The sequence below is a fragment of the Garra rufa genome, chromosome 5 (assembly GCF_049309525.1).
Source record: "Garra rufa chromosome 5, GarRuf1.0, whole genome shotgun sequence".
Taxonomy (NCBI): domain Eukaryota; kingdom Metazoa; phylum Chordata; class Actinopteri; order Cypriniformes; family Cyprinidae; genus Garra; species Garra rufa.
This window is the reverse complement of record NC_133365.1, coordinates 28486456-28506120: the sequence shown is the minus strand read 5'-3', so window position 1 is coordinate 28506120 and position 19665 is coordinate 28486456. Positions and strand designations below refer to the sequence as shown.

Genomic DNA, 19665 nt, shown 5'->3' with positions numbered 1-19665 from the left:
ATATGGCCGCCATAACGGAAGTGCCCCGGGTGATCCGGAACCGGAAGCGTGGGTTCCCAGGTACGGGATTGTGGGTAGTGTAGTCAGTATTCCGGTGAGGGTTCCCGCTGGTGCGGGATAGAGGGAGCCACAGAGACCGCGCTTGTGACAGTCGCAATGACCGTCAGTTGTCAGTGCCTCACTTTAATGAGTGTGTAGATGACACGAAGCAGCGGACGTTAGCTACATTAAAAACAGATGGACGCTATTTGAATGGGTTCCTATGGAAACCGGAACAGAAAAGCATTCAATCTGACGTTAGAATTCGTAATGGCGGCGCTCATCGTTTACTCAGGAAAAAGGTCTATAGACTGTGACAGTTTGCAAAGGGTATGAATAATTTTGGCCACTTTTTGTTCAAATGTAAATAAAAGATAAGAAATATTTTTTTCCACAATGATGCCTCTTGTACATCGTCTTATTATCTTTCGGGAGAAGCCTGTGTCATTTCTAGTCAAAAAAACCTTGCTGGTTAAATAAAAGTAACTTTATGTCAGAATTTGCCAGGGGTATGAATAATTTCGGGCTTGACTGTATCTTCTGTGTCTTTTCTCAGTACATTGTTTTAAAATCACTGTTTATGTATTTTAATGCTTAGGTTTATACTTTTTATAATTTTTTAAACCAACACTGACACCAGACAATTTCTGTGGTTTACATGATTTTTTCCCCCCTCCTTTTTCTCTAAGCTCCCTTTAGCTTTAGCACCAATTTGGTTCATAAAATAAAGCCTGCAAAACAAACCTTAACTCTGGGTATTTTTGAGTTGCCAAATCAGTGAGCAACACAGGAAACTGACAAAACACTGTAACAATGCTTGTTTCATATACTTTATGATTAATAAATAGGAGGTACTGGGTGGATGCTTGCAGGAGCAGCAGGTTTGGTGTTTGTCTTCAGATTGTTTAAAAAGTCCCAAGCCTTTGTTTATTTGGCAAGGCTTAGGATTTCAGAAAGGGCGTTAGAACTTAAGAAGTCAGTAGTGATGTAATCTGTCCACAGAAACCACAGCAACTGAGGGTCATGCAGATGCATTTTTTGAGATGTTGGCATGGGTGGCCTCTGCTCTTTTCTTTATCTGCTTACAGTATTACAGGTCCTGACTGAGAATAAATAAGGAAGAAAAAACACAATATTTAATCATGCAACACATAATCATGCAACACAGGCAGAAGAGAATTCTCTGTAAATGGTTTGTAAAATATTCTTATGTACATTGTTGCATTGAACTGATTGTTTTGTAAAACAGAAAAGCATTATAAACACATTCATGAATCAGGTCAATTATATTTTAGTTTTGATGGGTTGGTGTCATAAGTTGCATTTTGCAGAATATGCAAAATGTTAATTATTTGACCTAAATGAGAGGGATCATACAAAATGCATGTTATTTTTTTATTTAGTATTGACCTGAGTAAGATATTTCACACTTTTACATATAGTCCACAATAGATAATAATAGTTGAATTTATAAAAATTACCCGTTCAAAAGTTTACATACACTTGATTCTTAATTCTTAATAATGTGAAAAGATAGATCTCAAAATCATAATCACTGTTGGAAAGGGTTCAAATACACAAAAATGCTGAAAAATCAAAGAATTTGTGGGAGCTAATGGATTTTTCTGAAGAACACCGGCCAGTTTAACTGTAAAACAAGGGCCGCATGAACAACTATCACTAAAACAAAACAAAACAAAACAAAACAAACAAACAGATGTGAATCATTCAGGTAACAACACAGTATTAAGAATCCCTATGTAACATGTAAATTTAAACATCAAGTAATTTAATTAACCTCCACACTAAAATGCATTTGTTCAGAAATAAGAGTTTCTTAGCAAATATTTATTGTTTTACTCAATAAAAGTAGCTTGAATGGATTTGTAGATTAAATAAATAAATAAATTATATATTAATGTATTCTAATTTATTTACTGAACTTATCCTGAGTTTATGCATGTGCATTTTCAAGATCCTATTAAGTTACATTAATTTGAAAGATTTACTGATGGATTTGGCTAATGCAAAGAACCCTGCCTGTTTAGGCAGCTCTGCTGACATAATAAGCCCTTTGTGTTGTCTTTATGGGTGTGATATAAATTAGTGCTGCTTATAATTTCAAATGAATGATCTGTTGTGCCTAAACCTGTTTTCCAACTATTACAAACAAATGAAGTGTTTAAAATGCACTGAACTCATTAACCACTGCTTTTATCTTCATGTCAACTCGTAGAATGATAGTTGTCCCTGTTTATTCTGTGCATTGCTATCTTGTCACTATTTAGATTGAGGTGGGCTGTCATTCCTGTCTGCAGTGACTCATATCTGAGTAGTGTACCTTGCGTAAATGCAGAAGGCTCTTCTAAACCAGTTTTCTGGGTGGGGCAGTCCAGAATAAAACACTTCCTCGTGTCTGCTGTGCGTGGACTGCGAGGGAAAGGGTCTGAAATGGCGGCTGACTGGAAACAAAAGTGTGACTTTCAGTGGCAGCTGGGGGCTCACGGTGTCCCCATGCCCAACAGCGTGGACTGGAAATCGGTGTTTGACAAAAAGCCGTTTGAACGCAACCTACTGCAGAACCCCTCGCCTTACGGTAATGACGTCACACCATTCTGGCTAGCTAGCCATACTTCTTCGCACTGTATCCGTTAAATCTCTGCTTCAACTTTGTTGTAACTGTAGAAAGTAACAATATTATATTGAGATGATTGAGCGTAAAGTCGAGATTACGGTTGTAACACGCAACGTGTAGTTGTTAAACCGTTAGCGTAGCGGTGATTCATGCATGAATTCCTCATTCTACTGATATGACAGTAAGAGTTGCACGTACATAAACTATTATTTTGTTGTTAAATTAGTAATTTTATGTACTTGTGTTTTGATTTATGTTTTAAAATTAAATGTTTCCCCTCTTAACGATAATATGAAATTAAATTTATCTATAGCCCACATCATAAAACAACAACAACAACAACAAAAACATACAGCTAAGTAGTGTAATATCTTCGTAGTAAAAAATTTGTGAATATATATTAGGCAAACCTTTATATATATATATATATATATATATATATATATATATATATATATATATACACCACCGTTCAAAAGTCTGGGGTCAGTACACATTGATCATTCTAATAATAGCATATCAGCATATTAGAATGTTTTCTGAAGGATCATGTGACACTTACTGGAGTAACAGCTGATAAAAATTCAGCTTTTCATCACAGGAATAAATTCTATTTTAAAGTATGTTAAAAGAAAAAACATTTTATGTTGTAAAAACATTTTGCAATATTACTGTTTTTTCTGTATTTTTAATCAAATAAGTGCAACCTTGATGAGCATAAGAGACTTCTTTAAAGACTAATACAAGACTTACTGACCCCAAACTTTTGAACGGTAGTGTATATATAATTTGACTAACATTGTGTAATATGTTAAAAGGGGATACCGTCCCTTTGTGTCATTTTGTGGAACATTTCAGCCAATTATATTTAAATCTAGAGAGCGATGTTTGATCATTTTGTATATTTAGAGGGAAAAGAAACTGTTGAGTGTATGCGCCTGTTTTTCCAAAATACTACTTAGTTATTTGATATTAAATATAAGAACTGAATCTGTGCAGTGCTGAAGCCTCTCATACTTGTACATGTAGCCTATTTATTAAAATACTACTGTAAAAGTTGTCTTTAAATTCTATGGATGTTTTTATTATTTTACTACATGGATATTTTAATAGGCATATTGCTATTTGCAATTCAGTTTTGCGGCAATAAAATTGAACCTGTTTATTAAGCTAAATCTTTCAAACTCATCTATTCTTCTTGTTCAACAACCAGGAGTAAGCCACACCAGCCCACCACCCGAACCCGTTCGAACGGGAATGCTCCCTCCTCCGGACCAACCACCTCAGTTTGAGCCCGATGGTGAGTCAGTAGGCAAAACGATATGAACTCACCTCAGTTTTAAATCCACTGCAATGCAAAAAGTGTTATGTTATGTCTTTGATTCAAACCACATGAATTCTTAATAGATTAAACTGTACACCCACAAAAGGTGCTTGAATCTTGTACCTGGATGTTAATTGTAGGTAATTTCTCTGGCTGGAAAACTAGTACAGAAGTTTTGCCATATGACACTAGTGGAATCCCACCCGGGGCTGTGGTCTGTCAGCTGCCTCAGTACAGGTGAGACTCACTTTTTTTTGTCACAAAAACTTATAAAGGCATAGGTCATGTTCTAATTACTTTAGGTAGCTTCATCCAGTGTTCCTTCAGAAAAAAACATAAAAGTTTGGCTTCTTTTGGTTCTTCAAGGTGAGAGAAAGGTCATATAATCTCTCTGACATGGTCTTTATCTTAGGTGGTTCTCTCTAGAGCAGTGTGTGGACCTGAAGGCAGAGGGTCTGTGGGACCAACTACTGGATGAGTTTCAGCCTGAGATAGTCATTGAGGACTGGTGAGTTATGACCTGTTGTAAAAATAGTTATTTGCAGTGTAAGCAATCTTCTAACAGTAATTGCAAACTGAGCTGCGAAGAAGTCAAAAATGAAACTGGATGTCAGTTAAAAGCTGTTTTAACATAGTAAGTTATCTGTTATGCAATCTCTTTCTCTCTTATGGAGTTTCAAAAGGGACATGTCTAATCACAGGTTTAATATACACTTTTATTTAATATGTCTGGGTGTGGCTCTTAATGTGTAGGTATGAGGAAAGCCAGCTTACTAAATCTATCTATCAGCTTGATGTGAAGCTCTTGGGTGCCGATAAGAAGACGGTCATCAAGCAGCACACATATAACCCTGAAGAGAACCTGGAGTGCTACTCACACACCTGGAAAAAGGTAGCAAACCTATGTTCATATGTATATATTCATTAGTATTATATTCATGAGCTCACATGGCATGTGTTTATGTGTGTAGGTCTCCCATGTTTTCTCAAAGTATGGGCCTGGAGTGAGATACATTCACTTCCTGCACAGACTGAAGAACCAGTTCATGGTTGAACTATTTAATACCATGGTCACAGACAGCTCGATTATTATCAAAAACAGCAAAGCCAGTGTGAAATAATCCATCACAGTAAAAAAAAAAAAAACTGGTAGGAGTTGTTGCACTCTGTAGACTTTGTTTTTTAGAACAAAGCAGTATTGTCTCAAATGTTTTTATAAATTAACTGCACTTTTATAAGTTGTATCTAGCAGATTAATGAAATGGTAAAATGGTAATGAAATAAAACATTCCTTATATATTTTGTGTCAGTTTTCTTTTTTATATTAGCAGCACTAGATGAACAGTTGGTTGGTGACATTATATTTTAGTATTTACGGCCAGCAGATGGCGTAATAGCTCACTTATTGCAAACAAGACACTGTACATATTACCATGGTAAAAATATTTTTGTGAAACTACCGTAGTTGCTACAGTTATCATAACGAATTTTTAACATCAGAACTTAATTCCCAATTCAGAACTAGTCGCCATTTTGTGTCATTTTTGTTTTGATGACAGTGGCTGGGTTTATTTTTTTATTTTTATTTTTTTTATACAGCAGTAACTATGGTTAGCCTACTATGGTAAATTATTGTAGCGGCAGTTCACAAACAATACTTAAAATATATAATTACTAGGCCTATATAATATATAATTTATAACTATAAAGTTATATTTATCTATTTTCGCATAAAACTGTTATAGCTACTCCCTTAAAGTATCGCTGTATTTAAAAGCTTTTAATTATTGTTATTATTTTTAATTATTATTATTAATAATTAGTTAATAGCGCAACTTTAAAAATAATCATATTTATGTAAATATAGATAATTCTGCTCCCTGTCTCTGCTCCAGTTTTTAATACAGTTTATTAATGCCAGTGTTCAGGTATTTTGAGGGCGACATGCTTGACGCACCAATCAGAGCGTCGCGTTGAGCCGTTGCCCCCTATCGCGTGCTGTGCGCGTAGAGGATGCGCGCTTGTTTGTGATGCTCGAATAGTTCAGGACAGAAACAGATAGACCACGAAAACTAATGGGGCGACTCTCCTGAGCACTGGAGCAACGTCTTCTTCTGCTTTCCGGTCATGTCTGTCCATTCTGAGCTCTGCCATAGATATTAAGGTAAGTTCGGTTGAATAAATTAGCTAAAGACACTTACTGGGGCGTCATAGTGTTGTATGGCACGTACATTGGTTCACTAATTGCCACTTTATCTATCTGGACAGAATACAGCCTGATAGCTTCTTTGTGTATGTTATTATTTATGAAATTAAGTCATTATATGTTTGCAAGTATTTATCTGTGTTTGTACTGTTACCTAACAAAGTTGCACCTGTTGCCAGTCGCATGTGCAGTTGAGTCTGTGGCTGCTTTACACAAGTTATTAATGAGCCGCTCAACCTTAAGTCTGTAAGGTTTCTTTTGTATTATTTAGGAGTCGTTGAAAACTGGAAAACGAGAGTCATTTTCACCCTACACAGAAAAAAGACTAAAAGGGCAGTTGTTTCTCCTGGCCTTGATTTTAAAAATTGTTGGTGTAAACAAAAATGTAGCCAGTAGTCATATTACTCACTTAAATCTAATGTGTTTTTAAATGTTACCACATTTTTAGATACCTGACAGCTTAGAATGAATATTTAGAGTGGCCCCCTTAAAACCCAATGATGGCCTGAGATACCCCCAGTCAGCGCTGACACTCTCTGCTTGCTTAAATCTATTATAAATTTATAGATGGAAAACAGATAAATTGAAGTATCTGTTTTAATTATACAGATGATTATGTATGTAATCTAACAATGATCATAATGAGAGTAAACGTAAAAACTGAAAATCAGATTGTTTCAGTCTGATTTATAGGCTGTTGTTTTGACTGTGAATCAGAGAATTTACCTTTTTTTGAAGCAAATTATTGGTTTACCTGTTTTGCAGAACAAAAATATAATGCCTGGCGCACCCAAATTATTTCTAGGTGCATGGGATTAAAGTATATAAGCTATAAAAACAGATCAGTTTGAGTATAGTCAATTGACTGAAACAGAATTATTTTTTTCTAGGCTTTTTACTAACTTTACAGCACAACCTCCTCAATACTTCTGAATATCTCAATGTAATTTAGTTTTTTTATTTTATTTCATATAAAAATTTTTGCTATTGTCCTCTGAAATGACACTATGTCCTTTCGGCAAGTCTCAATAGATTGTCTGATAAAGTGGCCTGTTAAAAATTTCTGCAGCAGAGTAATACTTCAAGTCTTGGATTACATGAAAGTCACGATTGTCTGGTGGAAGTCTGTGTGCGGTCAAAGTGGAACTGATTAAACGGTAACCTGTCTAGCTCAGAAAAGGTGTTGTCTTTCGAAATGGAAAAAAGAAAGAGAATATTTAGTTACAATACTTGGTGCGGTCAGTGAGTAACGTGTCTGCTGGGAGACTGCACACATGATTGTGTCATAGTGAGGATAAAGAAGGTTGACGAGAGATGTTTCTGTCTTGAATACTGTCTCTTACAGTGAAAAGTATGGGTAAATGAGTGTGGGTTCACATGACAAAAGATCCATGCAGGAGAAAGTAACTAATTTATCCTTTCACTTACTCCAGTTACTTTAAAATCCACCCGACCCAGAATTTGCATTCCCAACTGATTGTGGTGTTACTCAAAAATTCCTATAGAGCAATCACATGGAAATGCAAGCACAACAGACACTATCCACTAGCAGCATCTCCCACATACACACACACACACACACACACACACACACACACACACACACACACAGGTTAGTGGTTAACCTCCCTGGGATGGAGGGGCACCTCTAAACGGTAAAGTATCCGTGAAGTTTTGTAAGAGACAGAAACATGAGACTCGACATGAGTCCGGTATGGCAGACCATCTTTACAGCAGCACGTTGACATACACCATAAACATGCTGAGTCAAAGATGTGCATACACTAGCAGTACATATATAACACTGTTAATAAGAAGAAATGTTCCTTGAGCAGCAACTCAGCATAATAGAATGATTTCTGAATGATCAAGTGACACTGAAGACTGGAGTAATGGCTTCAGAAAATCACAGAAAGAAATTACATTTCAAAACATAGTAAAATAGAAGCAGTCATTTCAAAATGCATTAACAAACACATGTTTTTGCAGTATTTTTAATTAAAATATATGCAGATTTGGTGAGCATTCGAAACATTCCATCCAAAAAGTAAACCAGCAACACTTTATTAATATTTATTTATAAACACTTTATTTTAAACCAATGCATCTGGGCACACAGGCTTTTATCAGATTTAGAAGAAATACATCTAATGAATAGATTTTTTTTCCTGCTTTTCCTGATATGGTAATTTCTCTTCTAGAAGATAGTTGTGTGAGTTTTACCTCTTTGTTTGGTTTGAACTTTGCGTTTTGTGTTATTAAATACATGGCTGGTTTATCCTGTCTGCATATGTTTTACTACTTCCATGAACTACTTGGTGCTTTCACGAAATTAATCCAGTCAATTCTCTCTCTTTCCCACTTTCTTTCACCACGCTTTTCATTTCTCTGTGTTCAGGCTGGTAAGTAGGATGTGGTTTGTTAAGTAGCTCTAAGCATGCAGCCAGACAGGTGTTTTTTCTGCTCTTTGGACAGGTAATGCAGTGTTTGCACTGGCTGCAGAATGTGATACTCTGGGAGTGAGGTAAGACTGAAATGGAGCTCTACAGGCTTTATTTGCACTGTAGGAAATATAGTCAGAAGGGTTGAGATAGATGCTGTATAGAAATAAGAGTGGATAGAGGAAGAGTGTTTTGTTATTATTAAATTTAAAAAGTTCTTCAAACAAATAATTTTTAATGCTACGTGGAAATGTGCTGTAACTTTTAAGTGTCTTATTTAACACCTACCTAACTAATCATTCAAATCCATTGGTTATAACTCTCTGAGCTTCTGAATCTAACCAGAATTCATTATCATTATGAGCACTAATTTTTAGCAAAACATTTTAAAAGGGAATATTTATCTATCTTTTATACGGTACACTATAATTTTGTTATGCCTAAATTTACTTGTAGCATTCAAACTACATATTATATATTTGTAATATTGGGCCATTTTTCAGTTATTGTCCGTAGCATTAATGTAGCATGACTTATCATATTGGGCAGTATTTCAGCATCCCTACAGAATCGAGTGTATGATGTTCTTTACTGTAATTGGCACAGTCTGTTTTATTTTTTTCTGTTTGCTCTGCGTGAGTTTGAATGTTTTTGTTCTTCATAAACATATATGTTCAATATTCATGATATGATCAATTCAATTCAAGTTTATTTGTATAGCGCTTTTCACAATACAAATTGTTGCAAAGCAGCTGTACAAAAAAAATGTAGGCTACTACAATATATTTAGTAGCTTATTAGTGGTGACTACTGTATGTTAAGTCGATGTACATATGGTATAAATATTAAAAACAGTAATGGTGTAATCAAAAACAGATGATGAACACTAATAGTAATGATTATGTGTTGCAATCAAACTTGTAGAAAAATGGTGTAGTGCTGTATGTTGTTTCAAGGCTGGCATCATCGGCGGTCCTCTGGGGGGTTGGCATCATCTCTTCTTCTGAATCCAGGCAGAATCTTCAGTAATTCCTAGTTACCACGGAATGGAAATCCCGTGGCAGAAACAGAGAAACAAATAGATAAATAATTAGCGTAGCTGCTGTTCCAACCAACCAAAAATTATTTGTTTTGCCCAAGCTGAAGAATGTTGATGTGCATTTGATCAGATGTAACTGAAGTACAACGTTATGAGATACATTATGTGAATGCTTGGCTAAAGAGATGAGTCTTTAATCTAGATTTAAACATACAGACTGTGTCTGTACCCCGAACGTTATCAGGAAGGCTATTCCAGAGTTTGGGAGCAGAATGTGAAAAGGCTCTCCCTCCTTTAGTGGACTTTGCTATCCTAGGTACTACTAAAAGTCGAGAGTTTTGCGACCTTAGGGAGAGTGAAGGATTGTAGCGTGGTAGAAGACTAGTTATATATGCAGGAGCTAAACCATTAAGGGCCTTATAGGTAAGAAGTAATATTTTGTAAGTGATATGGAACCTAATAGGTAGCCAGTGTAGAGACCGTAAAATTGGGGTAATATGATCATATTTTCTTGATCTGGTAAGGACTCTAGCAGCTGCATTTTGGACTACCTGTGGTTTATTTATTGAAGAAGCCGGACAACCACCTAGTAGTGCATTACAATAGTCCAGTCTAGACGTCATGAATGCATGAACTAACTTTTCTGCATCAGAGACAGGTAACATGTTCCGTAGCTTAGCAATGTTTCTAAGATGAAAGAATGCTGTTTTTGTAACATGAGAAATATGATTTTCAAAAGACAGGTTGCTGTCTATTATAACACCCAGATTTTTAACTGTAGAGGAAATAACAGTACATCTGTCTAGTTGCAAATTGCAGTTTAAGAGATTCTGTGTACTGTTTTTTGGTCCAATAAGTAGTATCTCGGTCTTATTTGAATTTAATAGTAGAAAATTATTGGTCATCCAATCTTTCACATTTTTAACACACTCTGTTAACTTTGCTTAGAAGTTAGAAGTTTCATCTGGTCTTGAAATATATAGTTGAGTATCATCAGCATAACAATGGAAACTAGTCCCATATTTCCTAATAATATTACCAAGGGGTAACATGTAAATTGAAAATAGTAGTGGACCTAGGACAGATCCTTGTGGCACTCCATACTTTACTGGTGATAGCTGCAATGACTCCCCATTTAAATAAACAAAGTGATAGCGATCGGACAGGTATGATCTGAACCATCTTAAAGCCTGCCCTTGAATACCTGTATAGCTTTATAATCGATCTATGAGTATGTCATTGTCAAGGGTGCGTGCAGGACGAGACGATATACAAAACAAACAATAAATTTAATGTTAATCTTCAGATTGAACAGGCATGAACAGGCAGGAACACAGATCTTCACACACGTAGATAACATTAAGGACCGACAGTAAACTGAACTCAAAGACAAACTTATAAAGGGTGACTAATCATTGAACACAGGTGACGGGGATTACGCTAACAAGGACTACACCAATTCACACAGAACAACAGGGGGAGACAATGGGAAAAACCAAATGAACAGACAGAAATGTGACAGTCATGATCTATAGTGTCGAATGCAGCACTAAGATCAAGTAAAACTAGCAATGAGACGCAGCCTTGATCTGACGCAAGTAGCAAGTCATCTGTGATTTTAACAAGTGCAGTTTCTGTGCTATGGTGGGGCCTGAAACCTGATTGAAATTCTTCAAAAAGATTATTATTTTGCAAGATGGAGCACAATTGAGCAGACACAACTTTTTCCAAAATTTTAGACATAAATGGAAGATTAGAAATAGGTCTGTAATTTGCCAATTCACTAGGGTCTAGCTGTGGTTTCTTAATAAGAGGCTTAATAACCGCTAGTTTGAATGGTTTTGGGACATGACCTAAAGATAGCGGTGAGTTAACAATATTAAGAAGCGGTACTTCTGCTACAGGTAACAACTCTTTTAGTAATTTAGTGGGTACAGGATCTAATAGGCATGTTGTTGGTTTAGATGCGACGATAAGTTTATTTAATTCCTCCTGTTCTATAGTTGTAAAGCACTGCAGTTTTTCTTTGGGTGTAATGAATAATGCTGAAGTATCAGTTGCTGTAGTATCTATATTTGTTATTGTATTTCTGATGTTGTCTATTTTATCAGTAAAAAAAATTCATAAAGTCGTTACTATTAAACTGTGCAGGAATATTTAGGTCGGGTGGCGTTTGATTATTTGTTAATCTAGCCACTGTGCTAAATAAATTTTTTTTTTTTTTTTTTTTTTTCTATGAGTTGGTGGATGTACTCGGCTCTAGCAGCTTTTAAAGCCTGTCTATAGCTGGACATACTGTTTTTCCATGCAATTCTAAAAACCTCTAAAATATAACTACAGAAGAGTCATGTTTTAAATAGGACAAATATCGAAACTCGTTGGTCATTTTTGAACGCGATGCTATTGGTCTAATAGGATTCAATGATCTATGCTATGCTATCTTAAGCTATGCTTAAAGTGATATCGCCAGAACAGGAGAACCGCTGAATGGATTTCAAAATGGTAAAACTCAACTTATTAACTTGGGCGGAGTTGGAGAATGAGCCTATTTCCAAAAAAAGTGGAGTGTTCATTTAACGTTTTGTGGAAACAAAATATATATAAAAAACATTTTAGACTTATTTGATGAATAGACATTTCAAATGATTTAGCATATTCAGCATTTATATGAAATATATTTTTGTTTAGAATTGATTAGATACACGGGTGTTGTTATGTGAGGAATTGAATAGGAAAAATAACCATTTCAATAGTATGTGAACACTGAGGAAGGTCCTGCGTGACCATAACGTCTCTTGATTTTAACGTACTGAGCACTTTTTTGCACTTTATAAGAATAAAAGAAGATTGCTAGTATCTCAGCATGTAATCATTTTATTTAAATACACAGCAAATGAGTTTCAAGATTCTTTTTTGCTCTTTGATGGATTCTATAAAAAAAATTTTAACAATGTAAAAGTTTTTACTGTGACGTTTGATTATTGAATTGATTGCAGCCTTGTTAAATACAAGTAATAATTTCTTTCCTAAAATCTTACAGACTTCAACATTTTTAACTGTAGTGTATCTGTAGTCTACATTTCATCATATGTGACCCTGGACCACAAAACCAGTCATAAGGGTCAATTTTTTTAAATTGTAATTTGTACATCATCTAAATGCTGAATAAATATGCTTTACATTGATGTATGGTTTGTTAGGATAGGACAATATTTGAAAATCTGGAATCTGAGGGTGCAAAAAAATAAAAATATTGAGAAAATCACCTTTAAAGTTGGCCAAATGAAGTACTTAGCAATGCATATTACTGATCAACTAAGTTTTGATATATTTACGGTAGGAAATTTACAAAATATCTTCAAAGAACATGATCTTTACTTAATATCCTAATGCTTTTTGGCATAAAAGAAAAATCAATAATTTTGACCCATACAATGTATTTTTGACTATTGCTACAAATATACTTGTGCCACTTAAGACTGGTTTTGTGGTCCAGGGCTACATATGTTTCCAGTGTATTAATATGTGTAAAAAGAAAACATCCATGTTGTTGTTGACTGTTTTCTTTGGTGCGTTTCTAACACAGTTTCCTATACCGAAACACTCTTGACTTCCAGTTCATCTCTTTCAGAGGGGATGATAATGAAACTCTGCAGGTCCTGAGCTGAAGCTCTGCAGCTGCTGCTGAAGTCTTGCCATCGCTTTGGCTCTCACAAAGAGCTCTACCTGAATCTGGCCTCCTGAGGTTACCTGAGTCCACCCACCTCAAAATACCACCCCATGAGGCACTAGTAAGTCATTTGAGATTGTTTTGACTTGAGCTGCCTCAACCGCATTTACATATTCAGCGTTTCATTGAAGAATTTGAGAGGAAATCGAAATGATAGTCATCTAAACCAAATGGTCAGCAACTCCTGTATTGGTGCACATGAATCTCAGCCTACAATCGCAGTCAGTGTTCACAAAAAATGCCATCCCACCACAAAAGTTTTGAATTATTTCGTATTCCAGTATTGCCAAACTTTCAGTCAAGAAGTTTGTGTATTGGTCAGACCAAATGTGATTTAGACAGCATTTGTCCGAGCACGAGTGTGTATCTGGTGTGTGTGTGCTGTGCTAAATATTGCATAACGGCAGTGTCGTGATGAGTGGCGGGTGAAGTTGAGACTGCGGATCCTTCTAGAGTAACGCTGGCCAGGATGAGGGGCCACCGTAACACACACCGCAAGACCTGAGCTCTCAGCCTTCCTGCTGCAGTGTGATGAGTCTGTATGTATGTGTGTCTCGCTCAAACTAATGCGGCCTGCTTTATTTGTCTTTGTATGCGTGAGCATGCATGCATGTCTCACAAGTGCACGTGTGTTGATATGCTTCGTCTTTGTCTTATGTTAGATCCGTGAAGTGATCTGCTGGTCTCGGTTTGGTGCGTCCCACTTATGGAGGAGCATGTAATATGCAACATACAAAACTGCAACAGGTCAATCACGTGATTCCAGGTCAAATGATCAAACACAGTCTCCGATCCGAACACTTGATCTAAACCTGTCATTAGTTAACCACCTGATCTTAGATCGATCTGCAACAGGTTAATTATTTAATGCATGGATGGAGACTATGAAAGCAAGAGTAGAGTTTCTCAATCCGAATGCCCATGTTAGTGTGTCAGTCACTTGCACTGTCTGTGTGCATGTGCTCCGGTGAGTGTGTACACGTGACTGTGTGTGGTTCTGTTCAGAGCAGATGTTTGAATGATGTTGCAATCAAAATAAATAAATAATTTAATCTTTGATGACCATGTTACAAACTGATGTCATATGTGACCCTGGACCACAAAACCAGTCTTAAGTCGCTGGGGTATATTTGTAGCAATAGCCAAAAATACATTGCATGGGTCAACATTTTGTTTAACATGTCTTTATTGAGCTTTCACTTTTTAGGACAAAAACATTTCAATCCCCAACCAAACCCCAGGCAGGCATATATAAATACAAAATAGTAAGTTACAAAATTAGCTAGATTCTTCGTACATATAAAACTTCACATATCTAATGCATCTTCAATATTTCCATTTTTAAGAAAATTCAGAAACATCTCCCATATGTTCGCAAATTCAGATGATTTCTTCTTTGTTATATATGTAAGCTTTTCAAGAGCCAAACAAGATGACAGGTTTCTTAGCCATATTCCAAGAGAGGGGCAATCAGCCTTTTTCCAATATAAAGCAATAGACCGTCTGGCTTGCAGTAAACACAAATCCACCATTTTTTTCTCTTTTACAGACAAGGAACAATTTTCTGCATATAAATTCAATACACATAACATAGGACATGTCGTGACTTGAGAAGAAGTAAATTGAGAGATGCATTGGGTCACCCCATCCCAAAATTTCTGAATCTCCTCACATTCCCAAACACAGTGAAAAAATGTACCAGGGAGTTTATTGCATTTAAAACAAAGATCTGGGATATTTGGGTTAAATTTATTTAATTTTACAGGGGTTATATAGGTCCTCATTATCCAATTATATTGTAAAAGTCTAAGACGAGTATTTATGGTTTGTGTTTGCGACTTTAAGCAAATTGTACTCCACTCTTCTAATGAGATATCGTTTTTTATATCCTGAATCCAAGCTTGTCTTTTATTTTCACAGCTTTCCTTATTATTTTCTCTTAATATTCCATATAACTGAGTAATCCATCCTTTATTGTTGCAATTTTGTAATGTCAGCTGTTCTAATGTTGACATTGGGGGTATTTTACCCAAATTCTTTGAATAGGAGAAAATAAAACTTCTAATTTGCAAATATTTAAAAAAATGTTTCTGGGGTATGTGAAATTTTGCTACAAGTTTATCAAATGACATCAAGATATCATCTTCATATAAATCGGACAGCCTAGAGACACCCTTATTCATCCATAGTTTAAACCCCAAATCTTTTTTACCAGGGCAAAACTGGTCATTACCCCACAGAGGAGAGAAGCGGGAGAGATCTGGAAGATCCCCCAAAAATTTATGGGCTTCATACCAGATAGCAATAGTATTTTTAACAAATGGATTGTCTGTTCCTTTTATAAGTACTTTGAGTGGTGCTGAATATAAAAAACTATCAAGTGACAAGCCTTTTGCAGCTAACTTTTCCACCTGTAACCATGGTAAGTCTGATTGTTTAGAAAACCAAAACATCGCAGCTCTCAACTGAGCTGCCCTGTAATACCATAGAAAATTAGGCAACTGTAGCCCTCCTCTTTCATATGGCAAGTAAAGTAAAGAGAGTCTCAGTCTTGGCTTCCTATTACTCCAAATAAACCTAGAGAGAAGTCGTCTTAAATTTTGAAAAAACAAAGGAGGCGGAGGGAGGGGTATTGATTGGAAAACGTATAAGAATTTTGGCAGAATATTCATCTTGATCACATTTATTCTACCCATTAATGAAATAGGTAATGTCATCCATCGATTTGTCTCTTCAGATACTTTAGCCTGGGTCAACATTTTAGATTTTTCTTTTATGCCAAAAATCATTAAGAAATTAAGTAAAGTTCATGTTCCATTAAGATTTTTTGTAAAATTCCTACTGTAAACATATCAAAATGTAATTTATGATTTGTAATATGCATTGTTAAGAACCTAATTTGGACAACTTTAAAGGTGATTTTCTCAGTCTTTTTGATTTTTTTGCATCCTCAGATTTCAGATTTCAAATAGATGTATCTCGGCCAAATATCGTCCTATCCTAACAAACCATACATCAATAGAAAGCTTATTTATTGAGCTTTCATATGATGTATAAATCAGTTTTGTCAAATTTAACCTTATGACTGGTTTTGTGGTCCAGGGTCACATATTTAACATGCATTTTTTAGGTATGTTTGTTTTGATAAAATTATTTGATGAAATATCTATAAAAATCAGTAAAAAGACACCTAAAATCTATTTTTTCACTCATTGTCAAGGACACAGATGCACAGATAGTGGTCCTGAAGACTTGCATCAGGGTTTCCACAAAAATAATAAAAAGGGATAGTTCACCCAAATATGAAAAGTCTGTCATTAATTACTTGCATTCATTCATCTTCGGAACACTAATTAAGATATTTTTGATAAAATCCGAGAGTTTTCTGACCTTGCATGGACAGCAATGACAGTTCAAGATGGTCAAGATGATCTAGATGTGAACGCATGTTGAAGACTGACACGGAAGGAAGAAATTATTAAATAAAGTCTTTATTTTAGTTTTCTTTGCACAAAAAAAGTATGTTCATAGCTATATAAAATAACGGTTGAACCACTGATGTCACATGGACTATTTTAACAATGTCCTTATCATTCTGGGACTTGAACGTATCAGTTCTTAAATTTGGATTTCTTGGATTTCATCAAAAATATCTTTTTTGTGTAGTGAAGATGAACAAAGGTCTTACCGGTTTGAAACGATATGAGGGTGAGTAATTAATGACTGAATTATCATTTTTGGGTGAGCTATCCCTTTAAGCAGCACAACTGTTTTTAGTATTGATAGTGATAAAAAAATGCTTAACCACCAAATCAGCATACTGACAGTAGATGTAATAGATCTTTGTATAGTATGTTAAATGGCAGCTATAGGTGACCATAGGTTGGTGATAATTAGAGGTGTGTGTGTTGTGGTAGTAAGTAGAGAGAGAAGAGAAAAGAAAGGGGAATGTACTGAGATTATGGAATATTGATACTGAAAGCAGATCCCTGATCACAGTGTGTGTGTGTGTGTGTGTGTGTGTGTGTGTGTGTGTGTGTGTATACACCTCATTGGCAGGTGTTCCTTGGAGACGGCTGGAACACTGTGTTCTAGTACTTAGTTTTAAAAGACTGGCTTAAATGGTGCTTTGTTCGTGGGACACACATGGACAGGTTCATTTGAAGTTGACTGGCTATGGTTAAGTGCTATTGTGATTGATTGATGTTATAAGATAATTCGGTGACCGATTTAAAGAGACAGTTCACTCAAAAATAAAAATTCAGTCATTAATTATTAATTCTCATGTCGTTCCAAACTTGTAAGACTTTTGTTCATGTTCGGAACACAAATTAAGATATTTTTGGTTAAATCCGAGAGCTTCCTGACCCTTTCTGACTTCAGAATTTGTGTTCTGAAGTTAAACAAAGGTCTCTAGAGTTTGGAACAACATCCAAGATGTAGGTGACTTTGTTTCTTCAGAAGAACACAAACAAAGATTTTTAACTCAAACCGTTGCAGTCTGTTAGTCATTTAATGTCAGTGGTTGGTCACCAAACCTTTGAAAGTAAAAAAAACATGCACAGACAAATTCAAATTACATCCTGCGGCTCGTGACGATACATTGATGTCCTAAGACACGAAACGATCATTTTTTGCGAGAAACTGAACAGTATTTATATAATTTTTTACCTTTGATACATAGCAATGTCCAACTCAGCATCAGCTTCCAGCGCTCAACACGTGTACGCGCTCTGGTGTAGTATACGCAAACGCCGGAAGGGGAAACCGGTGAAAAGTCAACAGTCCCGGATGAGTTCACGCAAGCAAACATGCAATCAGGATAAGCGCAAGTAATTACCATTTTGAATAGGCGCTATACACAATCTCTGTGCACATGTAACGTGCCGGATGCTGAGCTCGTGCTCGGCACAGTTGTTGGACATGGCTGTATATCAAAGGTAAAAAAATTATATAAATACTGTTCAGTTTCTCGCAAAAAATTATCGTTTCGTGTCTTAGGACATCAATGTATCGTCACGAGCCGCAGGATGTAATTTGAATTTGTCTGTGCATGTTTTTTTTACTTTCAAAGGTTTGGTGACCAACCACTGACATTAAATGACTAACAGACTGCAACGGTTTGAGTTAAAAATCTTTGTTTGTGTTCTACTGAAGAAACAAAGTCACCTACATCTTGGATCCAAGCAGATAAACATCAAATTTTAATTTTTGGGTGAACTGTCCCTTTAAGAGTTCATTATTGATTAAAACTAATTGGTTAAAATGTTAGAATACTGGCAGACTTCTATAGTATCTTTGAATGTTCTGATCCAACATGTTAGATATTTAGATAAATAAAAAACAACTTTATAAAACTAGTTGCATTTTTTTAGTTGTGTGTTTGGATTTGTATTGTTGTGTAAGTGTTTATAAAAGACAGCGTTGTGGTGTTGATACTATGGTGAGATAGAATATACAGTATATCATGCTTTCTGTGAGAGTTTGTGTATGTGGCTGCTTTACACAACTCTAGGTCAACTGTTTCACATTGTCCTTTCACTATTACATAGTCAAGTGCGTGTGAGCGTGTGTAATCAGTATTGGATGGCAAATACGATAGAGCCTTTTAAAGAGAGAGAGGTGTTAAAGCACACTCACTCTAATAAACGTCTCTCAATCCACAGTGTGGATCAGTGTGCTGGAATCTAAGTCTAAGAATTTAAAATGAATGAATGGAATTTGCATTGAAAATCAGATGGATGCTGGCTAAACTCACTAAAATTGAAAAATTAAGTTAATTTGTTTTTACCTTTTTTGTTTTTTAACCTAAGTGTGATCCTAACTTTGCAACCATTATTAAATTAGTTCATTATTAATTATTTATTTTATTATCATTGTAAGAAGTAATTTATTAAATGTGTATTTTAGCAAATCAGACGAAAATGAGGCATTTAGTAAAACAGTGGATGTTTCCTTTCCTTTCACTTTACCTAACCGTCCTCTTCATTTTCCTGTGTCACTCTCACGTTTCCTAGAACGGATCCTCTTCTTTTCTCCCTCTATCTCCCTCTCTGTCTCCCTCTGTCACTTTCTCTCTCTGGTGGTGGTAATCTTAACCACTAAAAGGTGCTAACTCCTATTAAGCTGTCAGAGCTCTGTGTGTAAGCCAATCCGGCCAATCACTTATCAGCGGCACTGACAGACTGAAACAGTGTCATCGTGGTAATCGGAGATATTTCGGTTTGGGCACACACACACTTACCTGCACA

At 35.7% G+C, this 19665-nt stretch overlaps 1 protein-coding gene across 1 annotated transcript; it reads left to right on the top strand.

The window, feature by feature from the left end:
* Window positions 1-2340: 2340 nt before the first annotated feature.
* Window positions 2341-5297, top strand: nccrp1 (P1, F-box associated domain containing). The gene is made up of 6 exons (XM_073840866.1): window positions 2341-2635; window positions 3888-3974; window positions 4139-4235; window positions 4411-4506; window positions 4752-4890; window positions 4970-5297. The coding sequence occupies exons 1-6, from the start codon at window positions 2491-2493 to the stop codon at window positions 5117-5119; spliced, it is 714 nt and encodes a 237-aa protein (XP_073696967.1). The 5' UTR covers window positions 2341-2490; the 3' UTR covers window positions 5120-5297.
* The last annotated feature ends 14368 nt before the right edge of the window (window positions 5298-19665 follow it).

Excerpts from the sequence above, each read along its gene's own strand:
- nccrp1 (XM_073840866.1), top strand. The coding sequence starts at position 2,491 with ATGGCGGCTGACTGGAAACAAAAGTGTGACTTTCAGTGGCAGCTGGGG. Across the intron at positions 2,636-3,887 it reads GCAGAACCCCTCGCCTTACG|GAGTAAGCCACACCAGCCCA; the intron begins GTAATGACGTCA and ends TTCAACAACCAG. Across the intron at positions 4,236-4,410 it reads TGTCAGCTGCCTCAGTACAG|GTGGTTCTCTCTAGAGCAGT; the intron begins GTGAGACTCACT and ends TCTTTATCTTAG.